Here is a 12,857-nt window from a genome sequence, read left to right as displayed (position 1 = left end):
AAGTGTAATATAACATTAATGGATGTGGTTGTTTTAAGAAAAAAATGAGTAGATTTCACTAGTTGAGGTTCTTAACTAAGTAATAATGAAGAAGTCCTTTATACTCACAGGTAGTTCATTAGTATAAATGGGAGAAAAGCATTCAGAAACAGCAACATTTTTCAGGATTTACCATTATGGTGGCCAAATAAAGAAATTTTCTGTGAGAAAAAGAACCTCTTCTGAATTCTTACACATTTCAAGGCAAGAATTTGATTTAGCTTAAGGTATAGTTCTCTTAGGTGACATAGACCTCTCTGGATAGCCTGGCCTCACAGACACAGCCTGCTAGGAAGTTCCATTTTTAAACCAACTCATCCCTCTCCCTCCCACTACAGCCTGCCATCGTTTGAGGCTATAACCAATGGTGTTTATTTACTGCTGGATGGTCAGAATTGTAACCAGTCCCTAGGCAAGAGACCATGTGCAAAACTGGGTTACACAAAAGGCTAGGCACTTAGCGCCCTGTGGTGAAATATTGCCTAGGTTGGTAGTTTTATTAAAGAGGGGCAGATCTCTGAGCCAGGAGCCCTTTGCCCCTCCCAGGCACCAGTATCGAAGGCTGTTACAGTGGCACCCTTTACACAGAGAATTTATACTTAGCAGGTACCAGTGGCAGGAAGCAGGACTTGGGGCCTTGGGAAGGGCAAAGGGAAACCTGAGCCCCTGAGCTGGGCTCTCAAGGACTAACTTGGATGTGGTCAAAACCCTGAAGAATTAAGTAGCTTAGGCATTTCCCTTCTGACCCTGAATGAAACAGAGTCTGCTAAAGGCAAGGAGTGTCTTTTGCCGGCTACCACCCTTGAAGATCAGAGATCTCAAAGCTCCTTTCTTTTGTCTCCATCCATTCATTAAAGCTCTCTTTTATTACCATTTCCTTCCTGCCCTCCCCTACATTTCTCTGTCTCTTTTTCTCTGTCTCTGTCTTCATGTGTCTCCGTGTTTCTCTCTCTCTCTCTCTTTCTCTCTCTCCCTCTCTCTCTCTCTCTCTCTCACACACACACACACACACACACACACACACACACACACCTGCTGCCACCCTGATCATTGAGCCTAAGATAACAGACTGACTTCTTCACCTTGAAGAAACTCTTTTGAGTCCCTAGTCTGACCATCCTGTTCCCCCAACCCCCACCCCTAATTCTGAATCTGGCAAGGGTAGAGCTAGAGGCTCCATTCTTCGTAGGAATCTATCTGTTGTTTCCAGGCTCCTCCTAACTAATCGATCTCTTTGCTCCCATGCAAATCTCCTTTGATTTATGCTCCAGCCTAGAAACTAGAAAGCTTAAACAAAGTGTATTGACAATGAATATCGTGATTGTCCTAAATAAAATGCCCCAAATGCGAAGGTCAAGCAAAGCAAAACTGATAAATTTCTGGCCACAGAATCTGAATGAGATTCACACCAGAAGTCCTTCCCTGGCCACCAAACACCACTTACTCATACGCGAAACCAAAAACCATAATTCTCCATATCACATACTGAAAATGATTTTATTTTATCCATTTACATTTAACTCGATATAAAGTTGTCCGGAAAAGTCAAATAATATGCTTTATATTAGCTCAAACATTTATTAAGAAAACCAAATTCAATAAATTAGCACAGACAATAAGTTAAAACATATCACAAATTGACCAGTATGTAACAAGAATGCTTTATCTACACAAAACATCCTATTTCACATGTTTGTTCATTCTTAGAAATAGCTTCTGTTCTCTGGGGTTGGATTTGACCAGCACATGCAGAAAAAGCTGATTGTGTTTCTCTGTACAAAGTTGCAGGGTTGGAGGTGTCCATGTGCAGGCACCCAGCCTGGTCATGGACCTGCTCCCTCAGCAGGGGCCAGTGGCCTTAGCCTAGGTGCAGTGGGGACAACAGCAACAGCAAACAAAACAACCAAGAGGGACAGACAGACTGGCAAAGAACAAAGATAGAAAAGTCAAACAAAACCAACAGAAAGCCAAACCTGAAAGACCCAGAAAAGGGATGTGGCTTTTGCTTTTACAAAAGGAAATATTACTTGGACTTTTTTTTTTAATTCTTCCTTATAAATACTTATCAAAATGGGTGAGATCACCTCCCCTATATGCATCATGTAACTTTCTTAGTCTGCTCCAGCCTCCTAGCCAAGTGGCAATTTCCTGTTAAGAAACTTCCTAATTATACTCCCACATTGTTGTGCTTAAAAAGAAAAAAGAAAAAGACAAGAAAACAATATTCCGCAGCAAGCCAAAGAAATGGCTGGGTAGGTAGTTGGGTGGAAAGGTGGGGTAGCAGGTGAATAGAGAGAAGAAGAAGAAAAAGAAGAAGAAGAAGAAGAAGAAGAAGAAGAAGAAGAAGAAGAAGAAGAAGAAGAAGAAGAAGAAGAAGAAGACAGAAAAAAATTAAATTAGATCAATTAGGCCCTTAGATGAGGCAGACGGTAGCAGACACTTGTCCTCCTTTAAGACAAAAGTCCCTAATATTGTGTTGTCCCTTGAGCATGTCGTTGTGTGACTTAGGTGTTTTGTGTGTGTATGTTTGTGTTTGCGTTTGTGTGTGTGTATTTCTGCCCACAAACCAGTCCATTGGTGTCTGTTTTCAGATCCTGAGTCGACTCCCTGGTAAGTAAAATGGCGGGAATAATGCATTTCTCGGGGTGCTAGGAGAAGGGTAGCGGGAGGTGAGTGAGGCAGGGAAGAGTAAAAGGGGAAATGAAGGAGGAGAATGTGAAGAGGAGGAGGGCAGTGAAGAGGGAACTTAGGGGGAGTAATGAGAAGGTATAGGGGATGTGGGTAGAAAAACCAGAAAGAGACAAGGAGGTAAGGCATGATAGTGAGAATAGGAAATGTGGACGGTGGTAACACTCCTTCAAGAAGAGAAGGCGTAACTGAAAAAAAGGGCAAAGGCTTGGAGAGGCTGATGGGGGAAAGAAGTTGCCCAAAAGAGGGTGACCATTCTGGAGTGGAGAAAGAACAGAGGGATTTGATTTGGAGGGTCAAGTGTAGGAGGGAAGACGGTAAGGATAAAGAAACTGGCTTCTAGCGGGGGTGGGGGATTAGGGTGATGCGGCATGGAGAGGGAGGAAGGGAGTTAGAAGTCAGGGAGTAAGAAGAAGTCAAGGAGAGAGATGAGCTTATGGAAGAGGAGGACGAGGAGGCCTCGTGAGCAGAGGGGACTGGAGAGCAAGGATAGGCAAGGGAAGGAGGCGGGGAGAGACCGAAAAGTCGGGGGACTGGGGGGAGCAGAAGCAGGAGAGGGGATTGGGGAGATCTAGGAAAGAGGCGCAGGGATGGGGGTAGGAGAGCTGCTGTGGGATCGGGGGGGAGGCCAGAGGAATGGAAAGGAGATGGGTGAGGTGCTGCTGGGCCATCGGGGAAGAGGAGGAGAGCAGGGTCGGGATTTGGGCCCGGGGTCCGGGAGAGGGGGCATTAGGTGAAGCTCATGGACACTGTGTGCTCTAGTGCTTTGCGGCGAAGGGACGCGATGCTCGTGCCCCGCCACACGTCGCTGCTGTCCGGGGAGCTGCAGAGCTGGGGCGAGCCCGTGACATTGCTCGGGCCGGGTAAGGAGGCGGGCACCATACCGGGAAAGGCGGGCTGGTAGAGGTGAGACTGCAGCCCGGCGCCGTTGGAACCCGCCAGGCTGTTGGACAGGCCCATCGAGTTGGGCGGGGGCCCGGCCGCCAGACTGCACTGAGACAGAGACTGCGCCATGGCCTGTTGCCTACCTAGCGCGGGCGGCAGCGGCAGCTGCGACACGCCCGGCATAGCAGCCGCTGCCCAGCGGGTGTCATTGGCGTGGAAGGAGCACAGGCTGTCCCCCATTGCGGCTGCGGCGGCCGCGGCGGCCGAGGGGAACTGTGGCAGGCCCGGTGTGGGCAGCAGCGTCCCGGGAGCCCGGAAAACGTTCGTCGTCTTCTTGCGCTTCTTCCACTTGGCGCGGCGGTTCTGGAACCATACCTGCAAGGGGGCCGGGTTCGGGGAGTGATTTGGGTAGGGGAAGACAAGTGCACAACGCGGGAGGGAAGGGAGACGGACAGGTAGACACAGAGACAGAGGCCAAAGTTAGCGAGGCCGCCAGCAGGGCAGGAAGAGACAGACCAGACGGGCGTCCCGCAGCCCAATTCGGAGAGATGAGACTGGGTGAGTGGCAGTCACGGGCTCAAGGGTCGGTCAGTCAATAAATATTTATCAAGAGCCTTTCTGTACCAAGCACCTTGCTAAGCGTGAGGATACAAAGAAAGGCAAGGGGGCATTTAACTAAAAATACGTAGAGCCACACAGAACACTATTTCTGATTCTCTCTCTCCCTTATCTTCACTCCCCCTCATTTTTGTGCAATGTTGACACTATACTTACACAGAGTATAGGTTCTCTACTAGACACGACTCCACATTATCCATGCAGGCATGTTTCTGTTGGTACTAATCCTGCCGATATTCCGTAAGTAAAATAAATACCTACCACTGTACCCTGCCTTATGGGGATGGGTGTAGTGGCTTTATATATGTTCTGTGCAAACGTATGCACAAAGTATATCTATCATGACCCAGAAAATACATGCTTGAACGGAGCAGCCCTGTGTTAGATAGGTCTACATAGAAAAAGAGAGCATATTGTACGAACATGTATATATTCCTTAGTTGTACATATATTGAAAACCATATGTAAACCTATATTCATGCAATGTTTCTAAAGCAATAGAGGATTGCAGCTATACATTTCTAACACGATAAAAAAGTTATGGTTATACATAGTATAACATTTCCGGAAAGCTCAGAAATTTAAAATTTGAAGAAAAAAGGTAGCTGAGGTTACAATGGCCAGATACAAAAGACAAAAGAAAAACCCTTATAGTCTAACCGTGGAGTGAACGGATGGATAGGTTAATGCAAGGTTTAGTGTGGGAAAGTAAGTGCCATTGATTCACATTATTCTTTGTGTAACCACTGTGACCTCCAGTGTCCCCAAGTTGCCCCAATAATGTTTGTTGCCACTGCCCCAAGCTTTTCCACCTAGTCTACATCTGTGTCTAAAAAACCACTTCTGCTGCACCTTTTCTCAGGGTCCTCTAGAGCCCTATAATCTATTTTCAGAGCTTTTGAACTGATTTGCCTTCAGGTCTCTACTCTTTTCTTGAGCTAGGTAGGGGTTCCAAAAGCTAAGGCCTGGCTTCAGTTCATTAAAGTCACTCCTTTGTCATCGGATGAAAGTAAATTTATCTCTCCAGTATTGCAAATAAAAGAAGGTTGTGATCCAATCTTGAACTAGTTGTCAGTAGTGTGTGATTTTGTTTTGACAAACGCCTCCTTCTTTCCAATGAAGAACATTTGATTAGTGAAAATAATACCCCAAACAAAAGTGGCGGACTTTTGTTTTGTTTCTTCTTAGTAGGTCCTAGAATTTCAGCTTTTAATCAGTTATACTGATGTGCAGATGCCAAAGTCACTAAAATGGCACCAGGATTCTGTAGGGAATCATCATCATACTAATTATCATCTTTCTATTTTAGGATATTTATTTTGGGATTTACTAACTTGGTTTACATTTATTTAATCCAAAGGTCAACTGATGCTTGGTAGACTTTGCTTATGCATAGGTGTCATCTGGACACTTTTAACCATGTAGAAATTTAAAAAATCTGTGGGATAGGGTTGTAGGATTGAATGAGTTTACTTTAGAATTTAAGAAACATAATTTAGCAATTGTATTCATAGAAGTCTACCCTCATCCACTTATGGATTACCCTCCATAAAGCCTTACTTGTCTTTGTTCTACCTGAAGTAGGTGACATGGACACAGGGCCCCTGATCTGCATGTAAACATGCTCTGAAGTTCCACTACTGAACTGTTTTGCAATCTGGAGTTCCTAGAGCTCATACAATTTAGATAAGGGACGATCGTTTCAGAAAACTGCCTTTTGGATGGGGTCTGGTAGCCAGACCATCCTTTGTTACTTTTCTCTCATCTCTGTCCCATTTACTATGATGACTGCTTACCCTCCTTGGAGAGGGTCTTTTTCTTCCGTGCTGCAGCCCCGATAGTTGGCGGTGTGACGGATTAATGAAGCTGCAGAAACTTTGATAGTAAAAGGGATCAATGTGGCCGGCCTAGAATTGAGCTGTCTGTGGCCTGTTACTCAGAGGAAGTAGGTTACAGGGGAAGCCGCGGGGGACTGGAGGGTTCCTTTTCAGGGACTCGTAGCAAGCCTGGAAACCCCTCGTGTTTCATTCATTCCCGAGTTTCTGACAACTGGGCAGGATCCTGCCGACCTAGTTCCCCAAGGTCGACTTCCAAACCGTAACAAACCGGTGCGAAACATTTGGCTCTGGGAATTGAATTCTAACCCCAACTTGGGGGAGGCGGAGGCAAGGGGAAGGAGGGAGAGAATGAGACAAGGATGAACTGGTGTTTGGTTTCAAGGTGATTGCATCTCCCTCTCTGTGCATGTACACACACTCACACTACACAAATACATGGTCCTGCTCCTCACAGTTCTTCCGAGAATACATAAATGGAAGATGAATTCCTCACGCTCTACAAATTCGTCTTGGCTTCGACTAGAGGATCCCGAAATATTTTTAAAAGTCCAGAAGCTGGGGGAGGGAGGGGGAATTTACACTGCTGGGTTCTGATTCGAAATCTGCAGTGGTCTGTCACTGACTGCCATATATGCAGATCAGCAAATAAGATCAGCCATTAGCAAAATGAACAGCTGTTAAGGAACTAAATATTATATAAATAATCTAAAAATCGTGTTCAATTATGTTTTAGGGTTAACAGTTAAATGGCGGCTGCAAGATCTATTATGGTTTCACGGCTTACTGAGGTTGGAAAGAATCTCCATCAGATTTGATCGCCTCAGTTCAAAGCTATGGCGCATATGTTTTAAAAAATATGAATGTTTCCAGTTGAAAACTAGTGCATGACATTAAAATGCAGAGAAAACCTGAGGGAGATTTTTGACAATGCACAGATGACAAGTCTAGAACATATATTAACCGTAAGCCTTGGCCAACTTTGTACTCTGTTGGAAATGCAACTATTCCCTGAAAATGCTTAATACAACAGTGAGGGTCTAATGGAGGTTGGAATCTAAAAATCTATTTTCATGATATCTGCTGTTACAGTAATATAGACATACTGTAAATGTATTTTAAAATATATAGCCCGTTTAATTCCCTAGCTATAAATGGCTCAGAAATGGGGGGAGGGGGGGGTTGGATATTACTTTTTTTTTCCAGAAGCGAAAGCTTTATGAAGATCTCATTGGAATCCAGCGAATGATTAATGTGAAGATTTGGTAGGAAATCTGGAGAGCTGTATTAAAGCTCAGATCTCAGGTTCATTTCGATCAGCCAGCCGTGAACTCTGGGCCGAATTCATTACACTTTAATAGTGCTGGGAGAGGAAGAAAATGCAATTTCTCATTCCATTAGAAAACTAGAAAATACTCTCAGCTTGTCCCCTATTAAGATGTGGCAGGTGACAGGGGCCATTCTGGGGGACACGGTCAATGGAATTACAGCACATTATTTTGGTTCGTATAAAATATTGAAAGGCAAGCCTGACTGTGCTGAAGTTATTTCACTGATTTGGTTTTTATGTAAATAAAATATTGAAAGTTAATTAATCCGTGCTAGAGACTAATGATTATGCTTATTATATTGCATTCGATCGCGTAATTTGCATGATTCTCGCATTGCTGCTTAATAAGCCATTCCAGGTTATAAATAATTCTGAAATTGGTTTCTAATAATGGCATGCTATAAAAGGAATGGTTTTATTACACCAGCCTGAAAAGGGGAGAGATATCAGACATGGAATTGGTCTCCATATGAGTAGAAGTCTATTTAATAATTGCCTAGAAGTGTAATATAAATTAAATGTAGGTTGAAATATAGTATTCGGAACAATTTGCTCAGGAATCAGAAGCATTTTAAAACATATACAATGGCAATAAATTAAATGTTTAGATCCTTCTTTAATCAGTGTGGTGGCCCACATACTGAAAGAACACTAGCAATCTGTTAACTATAAAGAAAACTATAAAGTACTCATCATATAAGAACATAAACCAATTACTATTTAATTTGAATTTGGTCAAGGAGCAATGGTACAGTGAATTGTGAAGTAAATACGTTTCACATAAATTATTTCTGCATTACATTACATAATGTTAATCATTTTGAAATGTTAATTAAGAAGGTTATGTTGATCTGATTACTTTTTAAACTACAGAACATTATTTTTAAAAAATATTGAAATTGCCACTCTATTAAATTGTTTTTATCAGCAGTTGCAAGCTATTATCTTTGGTTTAAGATTATGCTGAGACAATTAGAGTACTTTGTCTCTTTCTTCCTACGTACTTCTTTTGTGTACTTTTGGAAAATAACTGTTTCCATTACATATTTTATATTTTATTTCACTTATAACTTTCCTAATATAGAAATCGCTGTCATTAACCTTTGGAAGACCCAATAAAGTTTAATAGACCTCGTTTTCTTTTTTCATAAAGTCACTTGTCCAATTATATTTTATTTGTGATTCTAATCTGTATTTTAATTTAAACTAATCGTCAACGTGGCTAGGTTAAGCAAAAGTATCTTACTTTTAAAAACAAAAATTAATATATAGTTACTGTTTCTCTTGAGGGAAAATAACCGCCAAACTTTGTCATTGTGAAACATCAAGATAGCGATTTAGCTGGCTATTATTATCTTCGCGTTAATGGAAATATTAAAATCATATTTGTGAATACTCAAACTTAGATTTAGGAAGAAGTTGGTCCAATGTAAAAAATTCAAATCGCATTAGTAATGTCACCGAACAATGAAATTAAAGGGTTTTGAATGTGTAATTTTAATGAGGGTAGGTTCAGGCCTGTGAGAGTTTAGAAGGAAAACTACTTAGATTTATTTGAGTATCCAAAAAAAAATTGTCATTATGTTGTGTCCTTTACACTATCTTATTAATTGTGTCCAATTCAGGCCTCTGACGACATTTATTTGCTGTATTTTAGAATACCTTCTGTGGGCAATTAAAAAAATACGGTAATAGGTGTGTGTGTGTGTGTGTATGTATATATATGTATATATGAACATACACATATACCTACATATACACATAAGGTATATCGATGTTATGACTGCCTTCGTCCTCCCTCTTCTATTACTGGACAACATCCACATCTGAAACAATCGAGACCTTTTAAAATTAGATTTCTCAAAGCAGCTGACCTTGGTTTAACGAACCATTTAGATTGTTTGAAAAATGCCTGGAAGATTTGATGCTCACCACCCCAATTTACCCTAAGGAAGACACCCCGGCTTAGTGTAGCTTTTCAGCACCCTGGAGAGCTCGTGAATAAGATAAGGGAGTTGAGTTTCACGATATCCTTTACGGGGTTTGGGAACTAACACTGCTTTTAGGCTTTTATTTTATTTCAAACATTTTAGGAATCTTATAAACATAATCTAGGTTATTTATGCTTTTCCGTTGGCCTGGTGGTTAGTAGTGATCTCCACTGCCAATATTTTCAAAAGTGAACATTATTTCTTGACCACACACAGCCTACCGCCAAGACCCTTCAGGTCTCTGATCACTTACAAAGTGCTGTTGTTCAAAAAAGAGAGGATGAATGTTGAGGAGAGAAACCTAAGCCCTTATGGAGGGTCTGGAGGTCCATTTTCCAGTTGCCACCATGATCCCTGTAAACTATCAAAGTAAAAATTCGATGAAGAATCAAAGCTGGGGTTTATGTGTCCTTATGTATTTGTGTAGTTCACTAAGGAGAAATACACACTCCATGTAAGCCGGGGTATTATTTGTTGACAAGGAATTAATTCTGGGCCAAATATTTTTCCTTTCCTATGTGTCTATGTTTACCATATTTATTGTTGCATCAATCTGGAAACACACAAAGAGAGAAACAAACCTTTGATATTGTCTGTGGGGATGGGGGAAGGAAGGACGGGACATATGTGTATATAATTGGAGCTAGAGTAAGACTTTGCCAGCTGATTTAGCCTGAAGGAAAATATCTGGATTTTTCTCTCCACAGGAGCGAGATGGAACTGAATTCAGAAAGACTCGCACTTCTGTCTTCAGACATTAAAGTGTCACGCGTGTGCTTTGGACGTACGATAAAGGGCCGAGGGCAGGTTGTGAGTGAATTCCTGTTTTTGTGCCTGTTGGGAAGCTAAGGTGGTGACCCTGAGCTTGGGACGGAGTAGATGAGGGAGGAATCCGACCTAAAATCCCGTAAGCCGTTTAGCTAGCAGCCAGGGACGAGGGAGGAGGAGAAAGAACAAGAGACCGCCTTTCTCTACTTTCTGCCCCCTTTGACTTCCCCAGTAGGAAAAGGCAGCGCAATCCCCAAGGCCCCACATACCTGTACTCGGGACTCGGTGAGGCCAATTCGCAGGGCCAGCTCCTCCCTCATGAAGATATCCGGGTAGTGAGTCTTCGCGAAGCTCCTCTCCAGCTCGTTGAGCTGCGCGGGGGTGAAACGAGTGCGGTGGCGCTTCTGTTTCTGCTGCCCTTGCTGCTGTCCAGCCTGACTGGGGTTCTGCCCGCCCTGTGGCCCCGGCTGTTTGTCCGGGTCCTTGGCGCTGACCGCCAGTGAGGCCGTGTTAGAGCCCACCGTGGTGATGTCCTCTCCCGGGAGAAGTGTTGCTCCCTCTACCGTGTCCGAGTTGGGGGCCAGGTCTCCCGGATGACCCCCAGGGTCGGAGCCCCCCACGCCCAGCCGACACTTCACCGCCTCCCGGTGTCCCAATAGCTCGGCGGCATCTTTCATACCTGAGGAAGTAAAGGAAATGGCATCACTACCTTCCCAGAGAGGCAGAGACAGGGACCCCTCTCCTGCCTCTCTCACCCCAGTTAGCGTAACCCCCCATCCTCTCCTCCCATTAAAGGCCTGATTACTACCAGCATCAGCTCCAGCCAGCCCATCAAAGTTCTCAACAGCTTTGCCTTGTCCACTATCTGGAAACCCAAGCTGGATTAATACCTCATGTCCCCTTCCCCACTCCCTAGATCCATCTCCCGTGATAAACAGCACATACCTCCGTATCTCCTGTAATAAAATACACTCCCATCCCCTGCAATAAAACATGTCCCAGGCCCTTTTGATAAACCGCATCCCCAGTGCAACAGTAAACCAAACATAACTCCATCGCTCTTCCCACCTGCATTTCCAAAGAGCAGCAAACTCTCCCCCACGGCCAATACACTTCTCACCTTCTGACGAAACTCTCCAAACCTTTCCATCTCGGGAACAAATTGAGACCCCAGCCCTAACCTCAACCCCAACTAATCTTATCTCCTCCCAGATATGAGAATGGGTTTGGAAATTGGAGCCACATACAACAAAACCTAAGCAATAATGGAAAATATAGTAAAAGCCAGGAACCCTCCAACGAGTATAACAACCGAAGTTGACAAGGCTTCTAGGACAGTGAATCAAACTTTAAAGAATTCAACTTTTCTCTTCAGTGAAAAGACAGGCAGGAATCTCCTAGCCAGCAGGATCTCGGAGTCCCTTCCAGAAAGTGGAAGAGCCAGCCTGTGAAAGTAAATTTTATCTTTACTTTTCCGAAGGCATAGACTAAACAAATCTGCCTCCACTTCATTGCCTTCTCCTTCTTGCCAGATTTTTGACAAACCTAACCTTATTCTTTAAGGTTGGGAGGGGAGGAGGGAGATGGGAGAGAGCAAGAGAAAGAGAAGAGAGATGGAGAGAGAGAGAGAGAGAGAGAGAGAGAGAGAGAGAGAGAGAGAGAGAGAGAGACAGAGAGACTGACTCAAATTAAAACAAACAGAAAAGGAGGGAAAAGCCCCAAACAAATTATCAGTGGTGTAGATCTCCCCTTCCCCAAAAAGAAAAAAATGAAAAGCAAAAAGAAAGAAAAAGAAGAAAAAAGAAAAAGGAAGAAAAGAAAAAGTAGCAACATTCTCCAACTCCTTTTTTGAATCTACATATTCCATAGATTTTTTTAAAGACGATGTTAAATCAAATTAAACTTTAATGCAGCACAATTACTTTTAAAGAAATTAGCCCATTTAGGGCGCATTAAGGTAAAATAAGGAACAAATTGACAATTTCCTGCCCTGGCTTCTCCTGGTTGCCGGGGCGAGAGGAACACACTCACCTAGCCTGGCGTCCAGGAGGTCGGCGTGAGATAGCATCGCGCACCGCTCCAGGGCGAAAGCTGTTCCCCCCCAAATTTTAGCGGCTTTAAGTTATTTAAAATAGATATAAGATATAAGCTATAAGATATAGATATATATAGATCACCTAAATGAAAGAAAATTCGGTTTGTGGTTAAAAAGGGGGCTTCTTGCATTATAATGTCCTTTAGAGAGACGGGGAGGTGCTTAACAGTTGAATGAACCCGTGAGCAGCTCTGCGAGGGGACCAATCAGGAGGGCAGCCTGCAAATGTCAGAGCCCGGAGAGTCCCCCACTCCGCCCGCCCGCCCGCCCGCAGCCCGGAGCGCCGGCGGCGGCGGCGGCGGCAGCAACACTGACGAACAACAGCAACTCAGCAGCTGCAGTTGCAGCGACAACGGCATCATCTCAGGGCTGCTGGCCTGCGCTTTTTATCTTTTTTTCCTTCCCAACACGTTCTCTGATACCATCTTCTTTTCCCTTGCACCCTCCCTCCAAGATCCCCCCCCCATCCCTGCTCCTTTTTTCTTGTCTTTATCCCCCTCCTTTTTTTTTAGTGGGGGTGGGGGTGGGGAGGAAAGACCAGGGGATGTGTGAATGAGGTGCTGGGGAAGGAGATCCTGTCGGGAATGACCCTTCAATGACTTGACAAA

General features: G+C 43.8%; 1 protein-coding gene across 2 annotated transcripts; it reads right to left on the bottom strand.

Moving 5' to 3' along the window:
- Nucleotides 1–1,514: 1,514 nt before the first annotated feature.
- LOC118839285 (orthopedia homeobox) lies at nt 1,515–12,356 on the bottom strand. Of its 2 annotated transcripts, none has more exons than XM_036746745.1 (3): nt 12,186–12,356; nt 10,424–10,833; nt 1,515–3,987 (listed from the first exon to the last, which is right to left on the bottom strand). In XM_036746745.1, the coding sequence occupies exons 1-3, from the start codon at nt 12,220–12,222 to the stop codon at nt 3,457–3,459; spliced, it is 978 nt and encodes a 325-aa protein (XP_036602640.1). In that variant the 5' UTR covers nt 12,223–12,356; the 3' UTR covers nt 1,515–3,456. The 2 variants fall into 2 exon arrangements, with proteins under 2 accessions (XP_036602640.1, XP_036602650.1); XM_036746755.1 differs by lacking the exon at nt 12,186–12,356 and adding an exon at nt 11,275–11,681 and having other exon boundaries at nt 1,519–3,987.
- Between the last annotated feature and the right edge of the window lie 501 nt (nt 12,357–12,857).

Source organism: Trichosurus vulpecula, chromosome 1 (genome assembly GCF_011100635.1).
Source record: "Trichosurus vulpecula isolate mTriVul1 chromosome 1, mTriVul1.pri, whole genome shotgun sequence".
NCBI classification, from domain to species: Eukaryota; Metazoa; Chordata; class Mammalia; order Diprotodontia; family Phalangeridae; genus Trichosurus; species Trichosurus vulpecula.
Note: the sequence above shows the minus strand (reverse complement) of the source record. Positions and strands in the feature narration are given on the sequence as shown.